Source organism: Mesoplodon bidens, assembly GCF_964165515.1.
Source record: "Mesoplodon bidens genome assembly, chromosome: 19".
Taxonomy (NCBI): Eukaryota; Metazoa; Chordata; class Mammalia; order Artiodactyla; family Ziphiidae; genus Mesoplodon; species Mesoplodon bidens.
In genome coordinates this window covers 23,424,569-23,452,181 of record NC_138179.1, presented here as the reverse complement: position 1 = coordinate 23,452,181, position 27,613 = coordinate 23,424,569, and the positions used below count along the sequence as shown (strand labels likewise).

At 47.0% G+C, this 27,613-nt stretch overlaps 1 protein-coding gene across 1 annotated transcript in view; it reads right to left on the bottom strand.

The window, feature by feature from the left end:
- Positions 1-27,613, bottom strand: part of GLP2R (glucagon like peptide 2 receptor) — a gene marked incomplete at its 5' end in the record, with an annotated part of 47,765 nt that overhangs the window by 5,540 nt on the left and 14,612 nt on the right. Inside the window, 7 exons of the mRNA XM_081219269.1 lie at positions 1,647-1,785; positions 8,879-8,967; positions 18,237-18,306; positions 19,145-19,205; positions 20,251-20,410; positions 22,877-23,030; positions 25,257-25,363. Coding sequence (XP_081075395.1) covers positions 1,647-1,785; positions 8,879-8,967; positions 18,237-18,306; positions 19,145-19,205; positions 20,251-20,410; positions 22,877-23,030; positions 25,257-25,363 — 780 coding nt within the window. The remainder of the gene's footprint in view (positions 1-1,646; positions 1,786-8,878; positions 8,968-18,236; positions 18,307-19,144; positions 19,206-20,250; positions 20,411-22,876; positions 23,031-25,256; positions 25,364-27,613) is intronic.

Below are 27,613 nucleotides of genomic sequence, written 5' to 3'. Positions count from 1 at the left end.
ATCGCTAGCCCCAGCTGAGCTCCCAGCCAACAGCCCATGTCAACGTCCAGCCATGTGAATGAGCTGTCTTGGACGTTCTGGCCCAAATCAAGCCTTCAGATGTTTGCAGCCCCATTCAAAGATGACATGTATCGGGCTTCCCTGGTGGCACAGTGGTTGAGAGTCCGCCTGCCGATGCAGGGGACACGGGTTCATGCCCCGGTCCAGGGAGATCCCACGTGCCGCGGAGCGGCTGGGCCCGTGAGCCATGGCCGCTGAGCCTGCGCGTCCGGAGCCTGTGCTCCGCAATGGGAGAGGCCACAACAGTGAGAGGCCCGCGTACCGCAAAAAAAAAAAAAAAAAAAAAAAAAAAAAGATGACATGTATCGAAAGGTTCACCCTGCAGAATCATTCAAGATAATAACATAGTTTCTGATTCAAGCCATGAAGTTTGGGGGGAGTTTGCTACACAGTAATGGGTGACCCAAACATGCTCCCTTGCCAGGGAGTCTGATAGGCTAGGATCTGTCCTACAAAGAAATCTGTCCCACAAAGCTCTGCATGAGCGTCTTATCTTCAACTGGCCTTGGGTGTGTGAGATCAGCTAATCAAGGGGTCACATGACCGATCAAGTCCTCAGAGGAAAAAAGGCCACCAAATACTACTGACATAACAGCTGTTATTTTTTGTTTTGTTTTTTGTTCTTTCTAATTTGGGATTACTTTTTAAAGAAGATTAAGACCAAGCAACATAGGAAACCCAAGTGACTAAACTTTAGCCTTTGAAATCCCCCAAAAGACTGAAGTAAATTAAACATGGTTTCAAAATGAAAAAATGTTACCAGTGGGCGCTCTGTCTGCATTCAAAGCCACATGCAATTCAGCTCTAACAGAAGGTAAAAAGAGCCATTGTCCAGTTGACCCTACCATACCTCAGGCTCTGTCCCCTGGGCCTTTGGTGAGTGTGGGGATTCGATGAAATTTATTTTGACCCAAATAAAGCCACTCCAGCCAGTCTCAGCCATCTGAGCCTTCGCAGCTTAGGTTCCAGACATATGAGTGGAGAAGTCATCTAGAAAGTTCAGCCCTGGCAAGCATCCCTGGAGCAGAGGTGAGACATGCCTACTATGTCCTACCTGGATTCTTGACCCCCAGAATCATGAGAAATAATAAAAATTACTGTCGTTTTAATCTGCTAAGTAATGGATGACAATTTAAGCCCTGGATAACCAAAACACCAATGTACCTTAACCACAGGTGGCCTCCCGTTTCTAGTTTCATCCCACACACATCTGTCAAAGTCCCGAGAGCCTCCTGGTCTCTACTCACTGTTCATTTTGCACAAACTGTGCAGAGAACCCAGCAAAAATAGGTGCTGAATAAAAGGCTTCATGCTGACATGGTGAATATGATTGTGAGTCACACCAACTGTTATAGTGCAGGAAACAAACCACTTTTCCCTTCTTAGTCACCGAGTCACGCTGGCAGGATTAAAGCAACATTTCCATCTCCACACCCTTCTAATGCCAAAGGCCCTCGCTGATCAATCCTACTGATAACCGGAGCTCTCTTTCCATCTTCGGGCCCTCGCAATTTCGAGTGTGTTTGGATCAAGGGCATTTTGTTTTCTCCAAAGCCAAAGGCATCCTTGTTCAGACGTCTACTTACGTGGAAGGAGCTCAGAGTCAGCTGAATGAAGAGTCGTATATATCTTGGAAATCCTTCAACTTGATCATCAGTGATGAAAGAGAAGAGAATCTCATGAACACCCAATAAAGGAATGAGGACCAGCGTGGACTTGGCCAATCTGCAAATAGCAATCAAATATGTGTCATGAAAGCCACCTTGGGTACAGGCAACATTTTCTGCTCTTCTGTGCATCCTTTATTGTAGCTCTAATGGCATTGATAAATAGTTGATTTTCCCGTTTGTCTCCTTGGCTACACGTTGAATGCCTTAAGGGTCAGTGTGGTCTTGTTCACTGATGCATCCCCACACCTGACTCATGGAAGATGCTCAGAAAACATGAATTGGATGAATGAATGAATGAATGGATTCCTCCATATAATGATATACCTACAGATCTTAACGTTTTCCTTGATGGATAGATTTCCATGCACATGGCTGTCACCATAGGACATTACATCCCTTACCAGGTTTGACAAGTTTCCTATTACCTGGCTAGCAGGTGCCTCTACCTCTTTCTCTATTTGGGACTTCCAGTGTCAGTGCTTTACGAAGCCTAAAAAGAGAAAGAAAATGACTTGCCCAAGGTCACGCAGCCACTAAGTGGTACCTCCCAGCCTGGAAGGGGGGCTTCTGACCTCACACTCAGGCCTTGCACACTCCAAGCAGGATTTCATCATCTGCCCCCAAGCTGTCCCCAACCCTGGTGATAGCAAGGGCAGCAGGAAATGAGAAACTGATCTTCCTCGTAAAAAGCGCTGTGTAGAAGCTTGCTGTTGTATACACTCTACACAAAAATGACAAACATTCCTTTGTACCACCCACGTGCAAATGCACAGCTGGGACCCAAACATCCCATACCGCATACTGGTGGTTCCCAAGTGGACAGACTATTAGAATTCCTTACAGAGCTTTTAAAATATATATTTTTTTATTGGTTGGCTCTCTCTATATATAGCTTCCTGAGCCCCAATGTCAACCCCCTGAATCAAAACCTCTGGGGGTTGGATTCTGGGAATGAGAATCCTTAAGGGACTCCCCACAGGATACTGACAAGCAGCCACGTTTGGGAACAACAACTCTTCACCATTGAGCTGCTTCTTGATTTCAAACTAACTACATCAGCAAAGGTGACATATTCAGGGCATAAACAAAGCTACTGTCTGAGATACATTGGGAAAAAAAGAGCTTAAATGTGATGATTTTTTTAGCCCAAGTTCTTGTCTTAAAGGGCCAAACTAGGAGAAGGTTCCTCCCCACTGAATAAAAACCCCGTGGAGTTAAAGATGTGGAAACAGAGAGGGTCAGCAGCCCCTCATGGGCAGTATCTTCAAGAAGGTTTAACTTTATGCAAGGGAAAGTGCTTACTAGGAAACTTGCATCTCTGAGAGTCATTCAGATGCAGTGTTATCCATGAAACAAAAAACCTCACCTTCGTGCCCTAAAAGGACCTAAAGCCTATAACAGTTCAGCAGGAGTCACCAAGGAGAGGGACTCCCCCGGAGCATAGGGGCTGAGCGTCCCAGGGCCTCGCCGGTCAAGGGGAGGCCGAGGAGTGGGGAGTCTGAGACACAGGCCCTGGTTACGTGGTTCTCCTGAGCCAAGCTCACACCTACTTGCACACCCACACTCACCCGTGCACACTCACTTGGCTGAGCAACATTAAGGTGTTCCCAAGGAGAGACTATTTCAAGAGTTCTGGGTTTTGCTTGTTTGTCTAATTTCCAGGAGTGTTTTAAAGCCCTGTAGCTCAGAGGTTGCCAAGTGGCAACCATGGGTTATAGTTGACCTGCAGACAGTCTTTGCTTATGCTAGGTAGTGATTTTTGCTATTGGAGCCATCCTTAAAAAATAAGGTGATTGCAAGCAAAGGGGTCCAGATCTTCAGCTTCCTTTGAAAAATGGGGAGATCTGGCCATGCTGGGCCCCAGTTCCTGCTTGGCAATCGTTGGTTACAGCCTTTAGAGGGAACACGCATTCTCCAACCCAACCAGCCTCCTTGGCCCTTGCAAATGTGTGAGTCTGTGACCCTTGCTCTGCGTTATATGGGTTTTAATGACACATACTTACATGCAGACCCATGTCTTACCATCAGCTTATTCTTGGGGCCATGCTACTACATTATGCTTTTAAAATAAACTTTTCATTTTGGCATAATGTTTGATCTACAGAAAAGTAGCAAAGATCATGTAGCGAGTTCCCACATACCCTTCACTGAGTTTCCCCTAATGTTAAAACCCTACAGAACCATGGTACCTTCAGCAACGCTAAGAAACTAACGTTGGCATATGGCCAATAACTATACTCCAGACTTTATCCAGATTTCACCAGTTTTTCCACTATTGTTCTTTTCACATTCCAGAATCCAATCCAAGATCTCACACTTAGTACAGGAGAATTTTTAAGGAATGATCATCTTTTTATGAGGTTTTGGGCCATTTTAGTAACTGCCACCTCTCTGGGTGGATGTCAGAGGAATTTCCCACTCCTCACATGATTCTAAATTCTCCTTGGACAAAGGACTATTTGCGTCTCTGTTCAGATGAAAATCCATAAATATCTATAGGAGCATCCTCTTATGAACTCTGTTTATGCCTGTTTTTCATCTACAGTCATTTGTTTATTTAAATGGTTTAGTTTATTGCTGTCGGTTAGCCCTTCAACAAATATGGGGCATCTGCTCTGGACATATGAGCGAGTACAGTGAGGAGGAGGATCTGGGGCCAAAGGCAACGGAACATGGGGGCAGAACCTGGGGCCTGGGTTCAAATCCCAGCACCGCCAATGACTAGTGATGTGGCCTTGGGAAAATTATTTAACCTCTCTATCTGTAAAAATGAGGATTATACTAATAATAATATCATATGAAATGTTAAAATAATTATAAAAATATTAGTAGTAATAACTCCTGACAGTGTCATTGTAAGGATTAAATAACATGGGGCCAACCCTCAGAATAAATGGTACCCGATACATTATGTGCAATCAATAACACTTAGCTATCACCATTTTTAAAGAATCTGTCCCTGTCCTCAAGTTGCTCACAACCTCAGTGACTTGGATTATTTTTCTTCCATTTGTGACGTTTCTCTGAAAGTTCTTTCAGAAAGGGGTCTGGGGTTTAGCATGTTAAGAAATGATTCTCCTTTATAAGTTCCTTAAGAGTTCTGCCCCGTGCATCACACGGAAAGTTAAGATCGTTTATCTAGGAGGAGAGAGCCACCTCCATGCTGGGAACCACAAAGAATAGAGAACTCCCTCCAAGCTGAGGGTCCACTGGTGTCTGTCCACAATCCAGGGACATTGCTCTTTCTCTAGGCTTGGCTCAGCTGTCCCTGTCCAGACCAGGCAGGCAGCTGGGCTGGTTACGGTTTCCTTCTTGAATGACAGAAGCTGGGGGATGAGGGCTAGGACTACAAAAGTTCTCCAGCTCCTAGCCACTTGCCTCTTTGGCAAGGTCTAAGTGTGTTTAATTTAAACTTTCCTAAAATATACTCCTGGGTGGGAGGGGGCGCAAATCTTGAGAACTACATTCTGAAAGTTTTCAAAATCTGGGAGAGTTGTAGGCCGGGCTGTTCCTACCAGTTAGGACAAAATGCATTTGGGCCCCATTGCCCCTTCCTCCTTACCCTAGCAGGGGGCCCTAATGGAAGGGGACGTGGAAGAGGAGAACCTCTCAACGTGGAGGAGGACAGTGTGAGCTGGGGGTGCTCATGACCTGTTGGGGTGACGGGAAGCAGCCTTCCCAGAACTTAGAAATGAGGAAGTTAGCACTGCTGTGACAAGGAGATGGGCAAATGTGCTTCTCGACGCTGTAGGATTCCCTGGCCCAGAGAGTAAAATAAGGTGGCCTGGGTGTGTCCTAAGAGACAGAGCCCTGGCTTTTTGCTAATTAATAAGCATAAGCTAATCAATTGTATTGCACTCTGCATGGAGAAAGAATAAACAGAAAGCAGATGGCCAACCAGAATGGCAGGAAAAGTCACAAAGCAGGAAGTTCTCAGTACTCATCTGGCCCTACGGGTGGAGACTCTGGGGAATGAACCTCCCTCTCACCGGGACGGGTGCACCACAGGGCAGTGGTGGTTTCTCAGGCCACCGTCAGTGATCCTTCAACACCAACCACTTTACTTTGATGACATGATCACCAAGCAGCATTCTGGTGACTGCTTTGGATTTTGGGATCTTCTGGTGTCAACTTTACGAGGAGTGCAGGCACTAAAGCAGGAAGGTCCCACTCCCACTTTTCACAGAATCTAAGAATGAATAATTGTATAATCTGGTTTGTATATCGGTCTCGTGTGAGTTCAGTTAGACTTAGCCCTCCAAAGTCTCAGCCACTTTGGCCACTCTCAGCCAAAGTCTCCCCAGGACAGTCCCCAGGTGGTAGATATCAAACTCGCCAAGGTGGGGTGTCTCACGCTGGGAGGCCTCCAGGTAGGCAGGCACCCAGGTTCCTCTTTTCAAGATTTTGCCTTGAATAAGGATAGGGAAGTTTCCAGACAGATTGTTTATGCCAGGCAGGGTTACTGTGTCTCTCCCCAAAATAGCTGGCCTGAATCACCGCTCAGCCATGAAGGTCTCCCCAGTATATTGATTTACACTTCCAGAGATAACTGCCTCCAAACTGGGTGTGCACACTTCAGGGCTGTACAAGGAAATCCATTTGGTGTTGGAAGAATATATAATAAGAGAGGATAATAGAAGTTCTGTGTATGTTAAATTTTTATCTATCCTTTATAATTTTCTTTATTTTGGTGTATCACATGTAATAGTTCAGTAGACCATTTATAAATATGATGAGTGACATCATGCTTTACTAATAGAGACACGTGATCAGAAAAATTTGAAAGGGACTTCCCTGGTGGTGCAGTGGTTAAGAATCTGCCTGCCCATGCAGGGGACACGGGTTCAAGCCCTGGTCCTGGAAGATCCCACATGCTGCGGAGCAGCTAAGCCCATGTGCCGCAACTACTGAACCTGCGCTCTAGAGCCCACAAGCCACAACTACTGAGCCCGCATGCCACAATTACTGAAGCCCCGTGCCTAGAGCCCACGCTCCTCAGCAAGAGAAGCCACCACAATGAGAAGCCTGCGCACTGCAACAAAGAGTAGCCCCCGCTCGCCGCAACTAGAGGAAGCCCGTGCGCAGCAACAAAGACCCCAACACAGCCAAAAATTACTTAATTAAAAAAAAAAGTTTGAGAGCCACCGTCTTGGATAACTCTAGAGAACAGCCTGGAAAAGAGGATGTCAAGGCTGCTTAGAAACACATTTGCCATGACCTGACCAGAAAACTCCATGCATTATTTCACTAGAACATCTGGTCCCGTGGTGCCCCGACTCTGGCTGTGTATCAGAATCTTCTAGGAACTCTCCTGTAAGAAGTCCCTGTGTGGGGCTCCAACCCTCAGTTACTGAATCAAACATCCAGTAGAAGAGCTCACACATCAGGGCTTTCGGCCGGCTGTCTGATGATGCTTAAAATAGCCAGGATAGAAAACTATCGTAGGGGCCACTGTGGGTCTGAAGCTCAGGGATGGCCCCAGCAGTACATGGTGGGCTTTGGAGGCACAAAATGGCAGGGTTTAGGCTCTCAGTCTGTGTGGAAAGTGATGCCTTGGCGTTCATCTTCCCCGTTTCTGTCTCTCGGGAGTGCTGTCCTCTGTTGGGTTTCCATGGTGCCTGGGTTTCCCCTGTGCCTGGTTAGTGAGAGGATTCCCTCCCTAAATGGACCCAGGCAGGGTAGGTGGGAGAAGCCCTGCTCTTGGCCCTGGACCTCCATCCTCACAGAGTGGTGAGAGGCTGAGCCTTGGGAAAAGGGCCAGAGAGCCTGTCAGCCACTTGGAGGCTTGGCCAGAGGCGCCGAGAAAGGTAGCGTAGCTCTGTGTGGTCCAGGCCAGCCCAAGTGTCCCAGGACCAGGGGCAGGTTGCGCAATATTAGAGCTGATACCGTACATATTTGCCTGGTCCTGAACGGTGTGTTTACCCTTCTGGAACTCCCGGGGGTGGTGGGGGCTAGGTTGATAGGATTTGGGGTCTGGACACCCGGGGCAAATACCACTCACCACATCTGATTAGATTGGGGGAGGGGTAACTAGGACCTCCTTTAATCCTCATCACAGGCAGAGGATGGGTCTGGGGTGACGCTCCCATGTGACATACCAGAAAGCAGACCCCGGGGAGGCCAAGCAACTTGCCCAAGGTCAGTCTGGGGTCAACGCCAGCATCAGCCCCCCTGACTCACGTTCCACACCCACATTCCGGTCCTTGGCGAGTTAGAATGTGTGATCCTCACAGATGGGGTCCCCCTCCTATTTACCTTTTGTTTGAAGCACAGTGCCAAGCGCATTTTAGACATTCATTAAATGTTTGTCAGATAAATGGAAAATCTACCTTCCCAGCACACCTGGCTCGGGGCCGTTCTGGCCTTAGAGAGGGAGAAGCTGAGATAGAGCCACCCTCACTCACACCTCCACCCCTACCACAAGGACTAAAATCTCTACCACGGGAGAGGAACTCTGGGTTAAAACCCTCTGTCCCCAAGAAGTGCACACGTCCTACAGAAAGCAGAGTAACTGGGAAAGGGGGGAGGGAGCCCTTTCTCTCTCACTCATCCATCATTTGAGTGACAGCAATGCAGAGCTCAATAAATACCCATGACCTGACTTACTCTGCGATGGGACCGCTGTCGCCATGGAAAGCAGAACCCGGGATGCAGCAAAGGCAAGTCGCAAAGAAAGCGTGACTGTGTGAAGAATGTATTCCCTTGGACTCCAAAAGTTTGCGGTTGCATTACTCAAGGTCTTAAAAATACCCAAAGACTCTCTTCTGCGTTACAATATATCCTTTATTCTGTTGCCGCAACTCCTTCCCGAAGGAAGGCAACTGTCAAACTCCCCTTCCTGTGACTCGTTCCTGTCCCCGTAAAGCACCCATTCTTAGGAGCATTTTAACAGTGTCCTGCTGGGGAATGTGTGTGCCCTTTACTACTCACCACTGACTTCACTTTCATGGGCTCAGAAGGTCCTCATCTTTGGCAAAAGCCCTACATGATCCCACGACACCTTTTTCAGAGGGGCTCTTGCTGACACCCTTGTGTCAGGAGATAAACGTACTAATGCAATGTTCCCCCCTTCCTGGGACATTAGCCACAACAGCCAAAAGGGGTAAAAATAACCTCGGGCTCTCGGGTACTGACCTCAGGCCACTCACCTGTATTTATAATCTCTGAAGCACATTTGATGAGCTTTGAGCTTAGAAATGAGAAGCTTGAGAATTTTCAAGAAGATGAAGAAATTGACCTTGAAAAAAAAAACAGATATGAGTAAGTGATGGACTCCATATGGCTAGGAATATCAAGGTCACCCTGGACCCACCATCAGATCCGTGTCCGGGGAAATCAGGGGCAGTCTTGTAGTCAGCTGGTCAGGTGTCAAGTGGTCAGGGTAATCCCCACTCACCCTAAGGCCATCTCAATTGAGAGCCTAGAAAGGACCCTAAAAAGCCACCTAGTTTATTCTTCTGCCTCCAGGAGACCCAACAGCTGTCTGAGAAAGGCAGATGGACATTTACATTATTTTTTTTATTAGTTTCTGCTTTATAACAAGTGAATCAGTCATACATATACATCTGTTCCCATATCCCTTCCCTCTGTGTCTCCCTCCCACCCTCCCTATCCCACCCCTCCAGGAGGTCACAAAGCACCGAGCTGATCTCCCTGTGCTATGCGGCTGCTTCCCACTATCTATCTACCTTACGTTTGGTAGTGTATATATGTCCATGCCTCTCGCTTTGTCACAGCTTACCCTTCCCCCTCCCCCATTATTATTTTTTTAATTTGTTTTGTTAACGTCTTTATTGGAGTATAATTGCTTTACAATGGTGTGTTAGTTTGTGCTTTATAACAAAGTGAATCAGTTATACATATACATATGTTCCCATATCTCTTCCCTCTTGTGTCTCCCTCCCTCCCACCCTATCCCACCCCTCTAGGTGGTCACAAAGCACCGAGTTGATCTCCCTGTGTTATGCGGCTGCTTCCCACTAGCTATCTATTTTACGTTTGGTAGTGTATATATGCCCATGCCACTCTCTCACTTCGTCCCAGCTTACCCTTCCCACTCCCCGTGTCCTCAAGTCCTTTCTCTATGTCTGTGTCTTTATTCCTGCCCTGCCCCTAGGTTCATCAGTACCATTTTTTTTCTTTAGATTCCATATATATGTGTTAGCATACGGCATTTGTTTTCCTCTTTCTGACTTCACTCTGTATGACGGACTCTAGGTCCATCCACCTCATTACAGATAACTCAATTTCGTTCCTTTTTATGGCTGAGTAATGTTCCATTGTATGTATGTGCCACATCTTTATCCATTTATCTGTCGATGGACACTTAGGTTGCTTCCATGTCCTGGCTATTGTAAACAGGGCTGCAGTGAACATTGTGGTACATATATATATATATATTTTAAATTTATTTATTTATTTATTTTTGGCAGCATTGGGTCTTTGTTCTGTGCACAGGCTTTCTCTAGTTGTGATGAGCAGGTGCTACTCTTTGTTGTGGTGCGCAGGCTTCTCATTGCAGTGGCTTCTCTTGTTGCAAAGCACGGGCTCTAGGTGCACGGGCTTCAGTAGTTGTAGTACGTGGGCTCAGTAGTTGTGGCTTGCAGGCTCTAGAGCGCAGGCTCAGTAGTTGTAGTGCACGGGCTTAGTTGCCCCACAGCATGTGGGATCTTCCCAGACCAGGGATCAAACCCGTGTCCCCTGCATTGGCAAGCAGATTCTTAACCACTGTGCCATTGGGGAAGCCCCCTCTTTGTGGTTTTGATTTGCATTTCTCTAATGATTAGTCATGTTGAGCATCTTTTCATGTGTTTGTTGGCCATCTGTATGTCTACTCTGGAGAAATGTCTATTTAGGTCTTCTGCCTATTTTTGGATTGCATTGTTTTTTTGATATTGAGCTGCATGAGCTGCTTGTATATTTTGGAGATTAATCCTTTGTCAGTTGTTTCGTTTGCAAATATTTTCTCCCATTCTGAGGGTTGTCTTTTTGTCTTGTTTATGGTTTCCTTTGCTGTGCAAAAGCTTTTAAGTTTCATTAGGTCCCATTTGTTTATTTTTGTTTTTATTTCCATAAAACAGGAGGTGGGTCAAAAGGATCTTGCTGTGATTTATGTCATTGAGTGTTCTGCCTATGTTTTCCTCTAAGAGTTTTATAGTGTCTGGCCTTACATTTAGGTCTTTGATCCATTTTTAGTTTATTTTTGTGCATGGTGTTAGGAAGTGTTCTAATTTCATTCTTTTACATGTAGCTGTCCAGTTTTCCCAGCACCACTTATTGAAGAGGCTATCTCTTCTCCATTGTATACTCTTGCCCCTTTTGTCAAAGATAAGGTGACCATATGTGCGTGGGTTTACCTCTGGGCTTTCTATCCTGTACCACTGATCTATATTTCTGTTTTTGTGCCAGTACCATACTATCTTGATTACTGTAGCTTTGTAGCTTTCTGAAGTCAGGGAGCCTGATTCCTCCAGCTCTGTTTTTCTTTCTCAAGGTTGCTTTGGCTATGCAGGGTCTTTTGTGTTTCCACACAAATTGTAAAATGTTTTGTTCTAGTTCTGTGAAAAATGCCATTGGTAATTTGATAGGGATTGCATTGAATCTGTAGATTGTTTTGGGTAGTATAGCCATTTTCACAATATTGATTCTTCCAATCCAAGAACATGGTATATCTCTCCATCTGTTTGTATCATCTTTGATTTCTTTCATCGGTGTCTTATAGTTTTCTGCATACAGGTCTTTTGCCTCCTGAGGTAGGTTTATGCCTAGGTATTTTATTCTTTTTGTTGCAATGGTAAATGGGAGTGTTTCCTTAATTTCTCTTTCTACATTATTATTTTTAATTAACAGGTACTGAGTACTTACCATGCCAGGCACTGGGCTAACTTTCCATACATTATTTTATTTAATCTTCACAACAACCCTCTGAGGAAGCCACACTATTTTAATGCCATGATACAATGAGAAAACAGAGGCACAGGGGAAACAAGTACTATTCCCAACCTTGCACAGCTAGTAAGTGGCTGAGCTGGTAATTAATTAAATTCAGATTTGTCTAATTACAACCCTCCCTTCACTTAAACAGAATCACACAATGCCTCCCACTGTAAAGAACTCCAGGTCTACTGGTGTTGAACTTGAGGACCTGTTGCTGCCACGGAATTCACTGGAAAGCACACGTTCTCCACCCTCTAGATGACTTTCCACAACTGTCATGAACTGGGAAAATTCGACCCTTGATTATCATCAGCTTTGGTAGAAATTTTTAAATATGTCTGCAGAGGGCTTCCCTGGTGGCGCAGTGGTTGAGAGTCCGCCTGCCGATGCAGGAGACACGGGTTCGTACCCCGGTCCGGGAGGATCCCACATGCCGCGGAGCAGCTGAGCCCGTGAGCCACGGCCGCTGAGCCTGCACGTCCGGAGCCTGTGCTCCACAACGGGAGAGGCCACAACAGTGAGAGAGGCCCGTGTACCACACACACACACAAAAAACGTCTGCAGATTCTTCGACACTTCTCCCTTCAAAAGGCAGAGCCTAATCCACCTTTTCTCTCTGGGATGTGAACTAGGTTTAGTTATTTGCATGTAATGAAAAGGATATGGTAGAAGTGATGCTGTGAGTTCTGAGGCTAGGTCCTCAAAAGGATGGCTTCCACCTGGTTCTCTCTCTCTCCCTCTCTCTCTGGGGAAAACCAGCCACCATGTTGTGAGGACACCCAAGCAGCCCGTGGAGAGACCCATGTGGGGAGATTGAGTCCTCCGACCAACAACCAGTACCATTTGCCAGCATGTGTGTGAGCCCCTTGGAAGCTGATCTTCCAGCCCCAGGCTTCAAATGGCTGCAGCCCTGGCCAACCTCTAGACAGCAACCTCATGAGAGGTCATGGACCACTGGAAACGCAGAACAGCAAGTGGTCAAACGTAAGTAGGGCTTGGAGAATGAGAACAGGGTTTATGAGACGTGAGACTGGAGAGGGAGGGAGGGCCAGGTCCTGCAGAGCCTTTCATGGCCACACTAAGGAGTTTGGGTTTTCTTCTGAAAACAGGGATGACAGATTTCAAGCTGGCAAGTGACCTGATCAGATTTGCATTTCTGCATTTCAGAAAGCTCATTTTAGCAGCAAGCGTGGAGACTAGATTGAATGAAGGCAAAGCTGGAGGAAGGGAGACCAACTGGGAGGCAGTTTCAGAGTTCCTGGGGAGGATGATGGAGGGGTGACGTAAAGAGCAGCCCTGGTGGTTCAGTGATGGAGCGAGATGGAGTAGAAATTATTAAGGAGTTTGAGTCAGATGACCTTTGTTACCGGCTGGATGGGAGATCAAAGATGACCCCAAGGTTTCATGGTAGATCTCAATGTGTGGTCGTGCCATTCCCCAGGAGAATGACCACACAGAGAAGGAACAGAACTCGGGGGAGAGGGACCTAGTAGTTTTGGACACAAGAGATGTCCCAAGGCAGTGAGCTATTTACATCTGGACCTCAGCAAGGAGGTCCCAGTCAGAGCATGGAGCCATTGGAGTTGGTGAGATTGTCCAAGGAGGCTGTGGAGACTGGGAGAAAAAGAGGGTTCTGAGAATTACCTTGTAAGGAAGGGAAAGGTAGAGGAAGTGGAGACATCAAAGGAGATTGAGAAAGAGTAGCCAGGGCAGTCGGAGTGAACCACAAGGACGTGGTTTCCTGGAAGCTCACAATGGGTAGAATTTTAAAAAGGTTTAAATGCTACAATAATTTGAAGGCGAAATAAGACCACACTTAGCAACAGGGAGCTCACTTAAGAGAAGCTGCAGGAGACAGGAGACAGCAAGTGGAGACCACATTGAAGAGACTTGACTGCAAAAGGAAGCAGACTGATAGAACAGTAGCTGGCAAGGGCTGCGGAATGGAGATAATGTCTCTCAACTGAATTGTAGGGCTAATAGTGGTTTTGGGGTACAGTTGTTTTTAAAATTGAAAAGACTTAAAAATGCCTCTATGCAGTGGAGAAAGAGCCCATAGGGACGGTGGTTGGGTGACAATTAATGGAGTAAAGTCTCTACAGACATTGAACCAGCACAGTACTGATGTCCTTGTCTTAAACCACAGATTGAAACACGAGCTGCAGAATCCAGCACATACCTGTTATTACTTATCTTATTGGCCTCGGGAGAATCAATGCGTGAAGCTAAGAGGATAGAGTTTCAGGCAAGAGGCTATTCATCCCGTCCACAAGCCAACGGGGATAATGGAGATCCCCAGCCAAAAATATTTAGTAACAGAACACTTAAATACAAACTAAGTGTAACCAAGGAATTTATCCCATTTAATGGGATATCTGTTTTCCTTAACAAAGAGAAAACGTTGTGTCCTTGGCTTAGTGACTTGTTGAACTCAGGCGGTTTTCTTACAAAGCAAGCCTAACACGGGAAAGGCACATATTTCAGTAAATTAATTTCAACCAGGACTGTCTCCTAGGAAATGAAGGCTTGTGATGAGAAGCGTGTTGATTCACTGCTCTTTGTGTCTTCCAGAGACCAGAGAAAATGGGCTAGATGGAGAAAGCACTTCTTCACTGCCATGGAATGAAACAGCAGCCTGGTGGACCACAGAACCTCCATCCATCCAGGTGCTCCAGAAGACAGGGGTCGGCAATCACATTTGGATGGGGCTGTTCATGATTTGTGTACCAGCAGGAAAGGGGCTGAAGGAGGATTTTTTTTTTTTTTTTTTGCAGCAAACAGAGGGTTTACTTGCAAGGCAGCCAAGCAAGGAGACAGGAGAACACATCTCAAATCCACCTCCCCAAGGCAAGAAGCTTGGGGTATTTATATAGGATAACCAATAAAGAAGCAGGGCGGTCTGAGGACTGGGGAGCGCGCGGAAAGGTGATTAGAAAAAGGTACCAAAATCCTCGTTCTGCGCAAGCGTCGGAAAGTTTTAAAGAACCCAGCCAACTCCTCTTGGATTCTGTGACCAGATGTGGGGCACTTAGGACCCCAAACATATAAGGCTCCTTTTCAGGTCCTACATGATACAGAATGCATATGATCAGATGTACCATTCTTGGTGATATTTCTTCGGCACCATGCCAGCTGCCATGCTCATATCGGGGTCTACAAGTTGGCAGAGGTGGGTGCCAGCACAGTGGGGACTCAGAGGTAGGTCTCGTGTACCCCTAACTCCTCTGTCTCCCCCCAAGCCCCTCCTCCCCTGGCCCGCTATATAGACGAAAATGCCTACATTAGAGCTACTCCTTTGGGTTAAAACCCTCCGTCCCCAGGAGCCCTGCTGAAGGGCACATGCACTTAGCCTTAATAAAGGGTTCAGTCTGCAAGGAGGAAGAGCTCACCAGGCAGATGCAGGGCCGTCAGGTGGGCATTCCAGGGAGAGAGGCAGCGTGTGCAAAGGCACGGGAGGCATGAACATCAGCATGGATTCGGGGGAACTGTGCATTTCTCCGTATAAATGGAGCACGGGGTGCTTGTGGTTGGATGGGAATGACAACGTACCATATGAAGGACTTTGGAACCACGCCCAAGGGCAGTAATGAGCCATTAAAAAGTCACACGTAGAAGAGAAACATAGCCAAATTTTGCTCAAGAAAGACCACTCTGGCTGCCATACAGAGGGTGCATTGCCACGGGCAGGAATGAGGAAGGGAGACCAAACAGGAGGCTTTTGCAAAGGTCTGCATGAGAAACCCCAAGGGGCTGAAGAAGAACAATGACAATGGATTGAGGAGAAGGAGAAAGCTTGGAGTGACCTTCAGAGGAAGAACCAACAAGACCTGAAGTCTGGCTGGAGGCTGTAGTGAGGCAGGAGATAGAAGCTAGGAGGGTGCCCAGGTTTCCGGCTTGGGTGCCTGGTAGATGGATGGTGGTGTCATTCACCGTGGGGTGAACAGGAGGAAGAGGGGGTGTGGATGGGAGGACAAGGAACCACTGTGAGCTAAGGTGATTCTGGCCATTTCTGTGGAGCTGGCCACAACTGGAGTTGTAGAAGCAACAGCATGTGAAGGTCATTTCATCCAAGATGAAAAGACAGAGCATATTCTCTGGTCCTGGCAGGAGAAAAGGTGGCTCTAGGAACTAGGAAACACCTGGAGAAACCAGCACACAGGTCAGCCAGCCATGGACAACCAAGCAGCGAGGTCCAGAGCAATTGTTCCAGCCCTGGCCACGGATTAGAATCACTGCCCAGGTACCACCTCCAGAATTTCGGATGAAATCCTCTGGGGTATGAGCCACCACGATGTTTCTAATGCACAGCCAGTTTTGAGAACCGCTGGTGTGTGGGCACAGAGCGCTTCACAAACATTCTTGTGCAGCCAGTGCCCAGGAATCCTGTTACAATGAAGATTCTGATTCTGCAGGTCTGGGGTGGGGCCTGGGAACCTGAATTCAGAACAAGCACTCAGGAGACCACACCTGAGCTTCTCCTTAGAATCCCTAAGCCACATCTGAGATCAACGAAACACAAATCTCGTGCAAGAAGAATTTTTCAGGATACCCAGGTGATCCCAAGAGCAACCAAGATGGAGAACCAGTGAGGTAGCCTCTGGAAGACTGCACGCAGGGTAAGCACCAGGGATCCAGCTGGAGCGAGTCTGAACTGCATCCTAGGGAGGGCCATCCTGCTTCATTCTGCCTGGTTCACGAGAACCTTCCAGTGCCCAGGAGTGTGGGTCACAAGCATTTACTGAGTAAGTTTCTGCAGAGCCTGCCGGATGCTTGGGCTGGCCGCCAGGATGAATAAAACACAGGGCTTATAGTGACAGTACACGGGCTTCAGACAGATACTTGCAATAAAACATTGCTGGGGTCATAGCAGAAGTTGGTACAGGATCTGGGAAGGACACAGAGGGGGGTGTGACCATCTCTACCTTGTGGGGCGGGTGTCCAGGTAGAGTGGCCAGGTGGATGAGATGGCGGAGAGAGGTGCTTCCAACCTGAGGAGGGTCCAAAGCAAGGTACTAATGCGTGAAAAGCCCACAGTCCTCCAGGCATGAGGGCTGGAGGCAATAAGTATTTGGGGGCAGCTGCACGATGCTGTGGTTGCAAGCGCTGGTGTCACCCGATCAGACCGAGATCTGGCCCCCGCTGACTAACTCTGTGACTTCAGACCAATCCTCAGCATCCTCACCAATAAAAGAAACAATAGTAGCGCCTACCTCATGGGTTTGTTGGGAAGATGACATGAGTGAATACGCACAGAGCGCTCAGAAGAGCAGGTAGGTAGGAGGCACTCCATAAATGTCAGCCGGCTGCAGCGGAGGTGGCCAGCCAGGAGCTGCGGCTGGGACCGCAGCGGGGCAGTGTGGCTGGAGAGGAGAGGATGTCGGGAAGGGAGGGACGGGGTGGGCGAGGCAGGGCAGGAGGCCACGCTTGGAGTGGGCGTGGTCAGAGGTCATTCTGAGCATCCGCTCTCAGCTGCGTGTGGCAGGACCGGAGGGGACATCCCCAGTAGCATCCAGGCCACTGCTTAGAACGTCTCCACACTCTTGGTTTTCCTGCCCTTTCTATGAACATCTTCCCCTCCCAGGCACACTCAACGCTCAGGTCTGGGCGGAGAGGGCCCTTCGATTATTGACAAATATTGACGTTCTTCTCTAAAAATAAGCCCTTTTGCTTTCACGAAACCACAAATGCCAGGTTATTTCTATAAAATGGCAAAAACGGAATGTCCGGCAACCCCTTGGAGAGGAGAGTGGGCAGTGCCTGGCTGGTGGGTGCCCAGGGCTGTTGGCCCTGCGTCCAGGCAGGAAGACCTCCCGCCTCCTCTGGGATCCCTGCTCATCCTTCCAACTGTCTGCTATCTCCCTGCCCCTCCCCCGAACTTCTTTGGCAGATGTCTTCCTCACATGCTACCATCTAAAGGAGCGTTAGGACTCCGGCTTGGGCAGTCCCTCCGCACCCCCCAAATCCTGGGCCTTAAGGAATAAAGGGCCTTCTTCCACAAGGTCTCAGAGTAGCATCATCTCCTGACTCGAGCCCCCATCACAGCTCTGGGTTAATAGCGATTGCATGCTTTCCTCCTCTAAAAGATGCTTCCTTAGTCACCCCTCCCTCCTGCTGATGGTGGTAAATCCAAGCCCATAGCTTTGCTGTCCCCGGGCTCGTCCATGACCGAAGGCATCTGCATCCCCAGGGTTTGTGCACATCACAGCCAGTTGACATGAGGTCACTGAGCTGATTATGGGTTTCTCTACATAGTTCGAAAACCCAGAGAGAAGGAGGCTTATAGTGTAAGCCCGGATTTAGGTACTGAACCAGAACAAGGAGAAGTTTCTTTTTGGGGGGTAGGGGGGATAACATGGCACACTTACTTCTGCCATGACATGACGCCAAGGAGGAGTTTCTTACTTGCTTCTCATTCAACAGATCTTACTCACAGCTCAGCGTCTCCATCTCAAGGGATCTGGCCCAGGTTCATTCTGAGCCAGAGAATCTGGTGGGTGGCAGGGGAGGGGACAGGGTCCTCCACAGCTGCTGAGCTCAAAGAGGAAAAAGGGTAGGTGGGACGGTCCTCACCGTTACACAAAGCAGCATGGGTCCTCGGATGATCCACCAGATATTCTTATTCCTGTTGGTTCCCCAGCACCTATGGCAAAGAGCAAGCAGTAAAAGAAGACTTACGTCTGAGACAAGGCTGAAGGTAAAGGGCCTGTACCCTCGGAAGAAGGATGCTCACACTCAAGACTCACTTGGGAGGGGGGAGGGAGGGCCCAAATCCCTTCCTATTAGGTTGATACTGTGGACATATTTTTAACCAGGAAAATGGTCTTCGTGCTAATAGCTTGGTGTGTATCCTTCCACATTTTTCTCCGTGTTCATACAAACATGAATTCTTAATTCTACAGGCACACCTCATTTTACTGTGCTTCACTTTATTGCACTTCGCAGATATTGCGTTTTTTACAAATTGAAGGTTTGTGCAACCCTGCGTCGGGCAAGTCTGTAGGCACTATCTTCCAATGGTATTTGCTCACTTCGTGTCTCTGTGTCACATTTTGGTAATTCTTGCAGTATGTTAAAGCTTTTCATTGTTACTATATTTGTTATGGCAATCTGTGATCAGTTATCTTTTTTTTTTTTGCGGTACGTGGGCCTCTCACTGTTGTGGCCTCTCCCGTTGCGGAGCACAGGCTCCGGACGCGCAGGCTCAGCGGCCATGGCTCACGGGCCCAGCCTCTCCACGGCATGTGGGATCTTCCCGGACCGGGGCACGAACCCGTGTCCCCTGCATCGGCAGGTGGACTCTCAACCACTGCACCACCAGGGAAGCCCTGATTCTTTTATCTACATACTTAAGTATATCCTGGATGGCCAAAATGGAAGGGAGTGGATATTCTCTTTGGGAAAATAGTATATTTCCTTACATTGGGGCCTATCTGGGAATGGCTAGCTCATGGAAATGTAAGAAGAGGTGAATTACCTACCCTGTGTTCTCCAGCTGAGCACGGGCGAAGCTCCAGGGTACAACAAAGAGCACCGGGAAGGCTGGGAGAAAACACAGAAATGGAGTCAAGGGCTGGCCGACCAAACTTGCCTACTGCCTGCACTACCCTGATGGGCCAAGCACAACTGGTTGAAACTGATAAAAACCCAAACATCATAGAACTGTGGACTGTGAGAGCTGGAGAGGCCTACGGTGGCACAGGGCCATTGACTGTTTGAGAAACCAGGAAGCAGAGAGGAGAACAGATTTGCCACATGTCACGGAGCAGCTTAGGGTAAATCCAAAGACAATGATCAAACCTCCTGAATCACCGGCCAAAGTTATGCCCTCTGAATGCCGCAGCCTCAACTTCCGCAAGAGTTTGTGGCAACAGGGGTTCCAGACCTCATCTTGGAGACTTAGTTGGCACATGGACTGAATGTGTGTGTCCCCTCCAAATTCGTATGTTGAAGCCCTAACCCCCAATGTGATGACATTTGGAGATGAGACCTTTGGAGGAAATCAGGTTTAGATGAGGTGTGTGTGGCAGGGGTGGTCATCGTGATGGGATTAGTGTCCATACAAGAGGAGACCAGAGAGCTCTCTCTCTCTCTCGTGCTCTCTCTCCCCCCTCCGCCATGATGGGAGGCTACAGCAAGAAGGCAGCTGTCTGCAAGCCAGGAAGAGGATCTTCATCAGAACTCAACCATCCTGGCACTGTGATCTCACAGTTCCCAGCCTCCAGAAGTAAACATCTGTGTTCCAAGCCACAGAGACTATGGTATTTTGTTATGGCAGCCCTAGTAGATGAATACAGCTAGGGACAGGGTAGGAGGAAGGTCATCTGATTCTACCAAAACCTTCCCAAGTTTTGAATGTGTGCATTGGGTCTAGAGCACTTATGTCTACGTGCATGTACACATGTGCATGGGAGTGCGTGCACACTCACACACACACACCCCTCTTTTCAGAGTCTCTTGTGATTGAGGGGTTGTCTGTCCCAGAAACCTCACTCCAGTTGGTCCCTAACTCCAACCAAAAGCTCTATTGGGCTCCCACGTTCTGACAGGTCCCCAGGAGAAGAGGCTGGGGGTTCAGGTCACTCACCCCAACCCACCAGCAGGTATCTGGGCCACAGCCGCCTTTCCGAAAGCACTATGGGCTCCAGGAGCGTGTGGAGGTAAAGGCCTTCAACCAGCAGCCACGAGTAATTGGCACCCACGAAGTAGTGCAGGAGAACCTGGGCCGAGCGGCAGGAAGTGGACACCTGCAGAGGACAGAACACATGGGGGTGAGTCCAGGCTCCCTCAGCATCTGGACCCCACCAGGGTGGAGAAGGGCCTCCACGTGCACAGCCCCTCCCTCTGAGCTCCCCTCTCTCCCAAACCCTTCCTGACCATCTCAGAGAGGTTGGCAACAATATAAAAATATGGGGGCTTCATGTAGGTTTTAAAGCCCAGCTTCTTGACATGCGAGACATTTTTAGACAAAGACAAGGAGAATTCATCAGCAGCAATTTCCATAAAGAAAGCACTGAAAAAAATTTTTAAGGTTAAAAAAAGAGTGAAGTAAGTCAGAAAGAGAAAAACAAATACCGTATGCTAACACATATATATATGGAATCTAAGAAAAAAAAAAAAGGTCATGAAGTACCTAGGGATAAGACGGGAATAAAGACGCAGACTTACTAGAGCATGGACTTGAGGATATGGGGAGGGGGAACGGTAAGCTGTGACAAAGTGAGAGAGTGGCATGGACATATATACACTACCAAATGTAAAATAGATAGCTAGTGGGAAGCAGCCGCATAGCACAGGGAGACTAGCTCAGTGCTTTGTGACCACCTAGAGGGGTGGGGTAGGGAGGGTGGGAGGGAGGGAGACGCAAGAGGGAAGAGATATGGGAACATATGTATATGTATAACTGATTCACTTTGTTATAAAGCAGAAACTAATTAAAAAAAAGTCTAAAAAAAAAAAAGATGTTAAAAAAAAAGAAAGTTAAAAAAGAAAGCACCGAAAGGTATGTCTTCTGATCTCAGTTCAATTAAGCAAGGTATCAATAATTTAAAAATCTTCATATGACTAGAAATGAGGACATAGACTTCTAAATAATTCATGAATCAAAGAAGAAATGATAATAGAAATTAGAAATTATTCCTGAACTGAATGTATGGAGAATACTGCATATCAAAACTTGGGGCATGCAGCTAGGATGAATTTTACAACTAGAATGAAACTTACCTACTCAAGTGCATTTATTAAGAAAGAAAAAGGCTGAAAGTCACTTACCTTAAATATGTCAAAAATGTTAGAAAAAGAACAGCAAAATAAAGCCAAAGAAACTACGTGGGAGGAAATAATAAAGATAATAGCAGAAATTAATGAAATAGAGGACATAAAATAAAGAGAATCAACAATGCCAAAAGTTTGTTCTTTGAAAAGTCCAGTAAAATTGAGAAACTTTAGCAAGGATTATCAAGGAGGGAGAAAAGAGAGTGAGGGTACAAATAATCAGTATCAGGAATGAAAAAAGGAATACCACGATAGATGTAACAGACCTTAAAAAGATCTTAAGGCAATATAAACAATATGCCAATAAATTTGAAAAGCTAGATGAAGTAGACAAATTCCTAGAAAAACACATTACTACAGCTGACACCAGAAGAAATAGAAAATCTGAATGTAATAGTCCTAATTAATCCATAATTAAAAGACTAGCAATAAAGAAAACTCTGGGCCCAAATGGCTTCACTAGGGAAATCTATCAAACATTTAAGGAAGAAATAATACCGATCTTAAACAAATTCTTCCAGAGAAGTGAGAAAGAGAGAATTTGTCTTGAAAAGTCAGCATAAACTTTATGCTGATGAAGGCAGTACCTGATAAAACCTGATAAAGGCAGTACAAACATACCTCGTGTATTGTACTTTGCCTTATTGGGCTGCTCAGATACTGTGTTTTTTACAAACTGAAGGTTTGTGGCAACCCCATGTTGTCCGATGACGATTAGCATTTTTTAGCAATGAAGTATTTTTAAATTAAGGTATGTGCATTATTTTTTTAGACACAATGCTATTGCACACTTAACAGACTATAGTATAGTGTACACATAACTTTTATATGCACTGGGAAACCAAAAAATTCATGTGAGTTGCCTTATTGCGGTATTTGCTTTACTATAGTGGTCCGGAACCAAACCACAGTATCTGCAGGGTATGCCTGTACAAGAAAAGAAAATTACTCCTGAACGTAGATGAGGAACTGCTAAACAAAGCACAGTGTTAGCAAACAGTCCAGCAGGAGGGGAGAGAGATTACTATCTGAGGACCTAGCTGGATTTCTTCCAGGAGTGCAAGGTAGTTTGAGAGGTTACTGCATTCATTATTAACAGGATAAAGGAAAAACCATCTCAACAGATGTAGAAAAGCTTTACTGCCGTGAAACACAGTAATAATTTTAAAAGGTTGATCTGGTCCATTTCTTTTGTCTACAGGTGAAGCAATTTTCCACCCATTGGGTATAAAGCAGCCTCTCAGTGATATTTTCCGCTACTGATTTCCTTTACCTGCCCCATTCTCGGGAGGTTGAATTTTTTTTTTAAGTTAGGTGATGCAACTCTAACCAGAGAGACTGACAGTGCTTTCTCTCTCTCTTCTCCTCCCCAGCCTCACCTTCTTGCAGTTCCCAGTATTGATCCACCAGGTCGAGGCCAACGGTAAGGAAGGACATACCTCTGACACGTAGGACATCCACTCTTTCTCACTGTCGGGCCTCTTAGAGTAGGAGTTGTAGAAGATGACGTCTTTCACCAGCACAGCCAGGGCTCTCAGGATGAAAGAGGCAAACAAGTTCATGTGGATATAGTTGCGTGTGCAGTGGAGTTTTCTGTGCAAGGAGAAAACAGAGTGTCTTCCCTCAGAAAAGAACGGCTCAGACCGACAGGTGTGTGCCTGAAACCCGTGTGTCTGCCACTGAAGGCAGATATGTTCAGAGTGTCGTCTCCAGAGCTGGATAGCTGGCTGAAAGGATCTTACCCCTCTGTGCCTCATTTTCCTCATGTGTAAGATGGAGAGAATAACAGCTATCATCTACAGCATGCTCAACATGCCAGGCTATGTTCCAAGCTACTTGCCTGTGGGTACTTATGGGTATCCTTACTCCTCACAGCTTCTGACATTACAAATGGGGGAACTGAGGCAGAAAGCTTAAGTCCAAAGTCCCAGAGCGGTAAGTGGCAGAGCTGAGATTTCAGACCCAGAAACTCTGAGGTCAATATATGGCTCTCCGAGACCCTACTCCCTGTAAGAACAAGGGCACTCACCACAGAGGGCTACAGGAGGATTCAGCCAGTTAATGGGTGAAAAGTGCTCGCACAGTACCTGGCACTTAAGTGCCTGGAAAATATCAGCTCTCATGACCTCCCTCACCCAGCTGGAGCCTCCTGTGCCAGCTGATGTAAAACTGCATCCTCGGGCTTCCCTGGTGGCGCAGTGGTTGAGAGTCCGCCTGCCGATGCAGGGGACGCGGGTTCGTGCCCCGGTCCGGGAAGATCCCACATGCCACGGAGCGGCTGGGCCCGTGAGCCATGGCCGCTGAGCCTGCGTGTCCGGAGCCTGTGCTCCGCAGTGGGAGAGGCCACAACAGTGAGAGGCCCGCGTACCGCAAAAAAAAAAAAAAACCTGCATCCTCGGTCCCTCTGGTGAAAGGACCCTTTTCCAGCACTGTGCTCTCAGAGCCCTGCCTGTGCCCCTGTGCGGCATATGTCCGTCCAGTCCTGCCTTGCTTTAGAGCTATTATTACTTTTTTAGTTTCCAAAAAGATTTGAGCAGGTCCTTGTGTTTTACTATTTATGCATCCTTCTCCCTAGACTGGGCCCAGAGCCAGAGACAAAATGGACACGTAGTCAACCCAGGCTCTGCTAAAGTTACTTCCTCCAGGGCCAGGCAGTTATTTTCTCCTGGCCTGGTTCTGGGACTTTGGGAAGATGAGTGGAGGAGGTCACAGATAGCAGTGGGCACAGGCTGTGGAATTCTCTCCCATTGTTCAATAATTGTTCTCCCAGCGGGGTAAGTGGTCATGACTCTGCTCTCTGCTCTAGGGCCTCAAGAGCATCATGGGATTGAGGGGTCAGGTGGGGCCAGCCCTGGGCCTCGCAGAGCCCAGGTGGGAGCTGCTCTAGAATTAGCATCCAGGTCTCCAGGGTCCCCATCCAGGCCTCCACATCTGCATCGAATGTTCATTCTGCCACATTACACTCCATTATGTTCCTGAACGGACCAAGACCAGGAGACAGCCTTGGAGGGCTCCCTAGGGGGTCTATAAATATCTCACTTGGGTCGTTTCTAAAAACGTGATTTAGTAAAATGCATTCAGGTTTTGGATTCTGAAAGACAGTAGAAGGGAGTGAAAATGCTCAGGCTCTGGACTGCCCGGTTGTGATCCTGGCTCCATCACTTGCCAGCTGTGTGATTGTGAGCAAGTCACGTCATCTCTCCATATTTCAGTTAACTCACTTATAAAATGGAGTAAAAATAAGGCTAATCTCCTAGGGTTAGAATTCATCTTAATTCTGATTAGAAAGAGACTTAAATGACTTAATGCACGTAATGTGCTTAGAACAGTACCTGGCACCAAGGAAGCACTCCAATGATTGACGGCTAATTGGAGTCCGAGGGCCCTGGATTAAAACCCCAGCTCTCCCACTCACTAATTTGTTTGGGGGAAGTTTTTTAATCTCGTCCATAAAAATAATGCATCTGGTAGAGTTGTGGGGAGAAGGGGCTGTGGTAGTAATGGGTGTAACTAGGAATTTAGACCAGGGCTGGGCAGAGGTCATCTAATCCAAAAGAGGCAAAAGCAGAGTTAGGAGTCCCAGATTCCAGTCCTAGCTGTGCTTTGCGACCTGGGGTGACTCAGTGTCTTTCTCTGGACCTCTGAGATCCCTTTCCTCTGCCTACGAAATGGGATGGATGGACTGGAGACTCTCTCGGATCCCTTCCAGCTCTGAGGAGCCATGAAATCATCCAGCCTAGTCTCCTGCCTTCTAAAGGGAGACAACGAGCGCATGCCTGGGTACCTGTCTGCACACGTGACAGCAGAAGTTCCACTCACCGAAGAAACAGGAGGAGGGTGAGAGCCAGGAAGAGGGAGACGATGGAGAGGGAGTACCCCACAGTGTACAACAGCTGCAAGGTCGACAGCAAGGCGCGGTGGTCCACCTGAATGCAGAGAAAGAGCAGGTGTGACCGCCAAGCCGGGCAGCTATGGTGTCCAACCCCCTCTCCAGGCCCCGAACCCTAGTAGACCTGTTTATACCACAGCTCTCTGGCACATCTCAGAGTTCAAGGAAGCTTAAAGAGTCAAGAGCCCACTGGGGGTCTCACCTCCATGGCTGGTCCCACTGCCCAGCAGTGATGCACTGAGATTCACGATATCATAAGAGCATTGTGCCCAGGAGAAGAGGACATCTTGGGAATGAGGACAGGTTCTTTGCCCCCAAGCGTGCTGTCCCTAGAGCATCGGGGTCCCTGTCTCTGGAAGACAGGGCTGGGTTTCCATCTGGATGTCTCCTTCCTAAAGTAACTTTTCACAGATGATCTCTTTAACAAAGACCCACTTAAAACACTGGAATATTTCCCCTGAGTCCCAGGATACCCTGATTGCGAACAGAGGTTAGTTTACTGGCAATTCTGTTATTAAGTGTGATTTTCCAAAGGAAATCCCAACTTCTCACTCAATCCACTGTGCATATAGCCATCAAGATTATGTTTCTGAATAAATTTTTGCACAAGAACCCACAGTAAATACGTATTACCTGCTAGGTTATGCCTAAACTTCTCTGCATAACTCTTTCATCAGCTTTACTGAAGTATAATTGGGGTACAATAAGCTGCACATATTTAAAGTATAAACCTTGGTGAATTTGGACATGAATATATCTGTGATTTCATCACCACATTCAAGATCATGAACATTTCCATCACCTCCCGAAAGTTTCCTTGTGACCCTTCGTAATTCACCCCCTCTCACTATCCCTTGCCTTTAGAGGGTAGTTTGCATTTTCTAAAATGTTATATAAATGGAATCTTATAAGTATTCTATTTTTTGTCAGGCTTATTTCCCTCAGAATAATTATTTAGAGATTCATCCATGTCATAGCATGTACCAATAGTTCATTCCCTGGCTATCATCAAAAAGGCAAGACATAACAAGTGTTGGTGAGAATGTGGAGAAAAGCAAGCCCTCCTACACTGTTGATGGGAATGCAAACTGGTGCAGCCACTATGGAAAACAGTATGGAGATTCCTTCCAAAAATGAAGACTAGAACTACCATTTGATCCAGCTATCCCACTTCTTGATATTTATCCAAAGAATACAAAAACACTAATTCAAAAAGATATATACACTCTTATGTTCATTACTTACAACAGCCAAGATATGGAAACGCCCTAAGTGCTCAGCAACAGTTGAGTGGCTAAAGAAGATATGGTAAATATATATAAGAATACTACTCGGCCATAAAAAAGATGAAATCTTGCCATTTGCAAAAACATGGATGAACCTTGAGGTTTTATGGTGAGTGAAATAAGTCAGACAGAGAAAGACAAATACTGTATGATTTCACTCATACGTGGAATATAAAAAAATGAACAAAAACAAAATAAACGATCAAACCAAACAAAAAGAAACACGGGGGCTTCCCTGGTGGCGCAGTAGTTGGGAGTCTGCCTGCCGATGCAGGGGACACAGGTTCGTACCCCAGTCCGGGAGGATCCCACATGCCGTGGAGTGGCTAGGCCCACGAGCCATGGCCGTTGAGCCTGCGTGTCTGGAGCCTGTGCTCCACAACGGGAGAGGCTACAACAGTGAGAGGCCCACGTACCGGAAAAAAAAAAAAAAAGAAAGAAAGAAACATGTATATACAGAGTAGTGGTTACCAGAGGGGGAGGGGCAGGGGGATGGTGAAAAGAGTAAAGGGGATCAACTATATGGCAGTGGATGGAAAGTAAATTTTTGGTAGTGAGCATGCTATAGGGTATACAGAAGTAGCAATAGAATGAGGTCTACATGAAACTTAAATAATGTTGTAGACCAATATTACCTCAATAAATAGTAAATCTAAAATTCTAAAAAATTTAATAGTTTGGGGCTTCCCTGGTGGCGCAGTGGTTGAGAGTCCGCCTGCCGATGCAGGAGACACGGGTTCATGCCCCAGTCCAGGAAGATCCCACATGCCGTGGAGCGGCTGGGCCCGTGAGCCATGGCCGCTGAGCCTGCGCGTCCGGAGCCTGTGCTCCACAGCGGGAGGGGCCACAACAGTGAGAGGCCCGCGTACCACACACACACGCAAAATTAATAGTTTATTCCTTTTTTTATTTCTGAGTAGTATTCCACTGTGAATACACCGCAATTTATTTATGCACTCACCCACTGATGGCCATTCGGATTCTTTTCAGAGTTTGGCTCT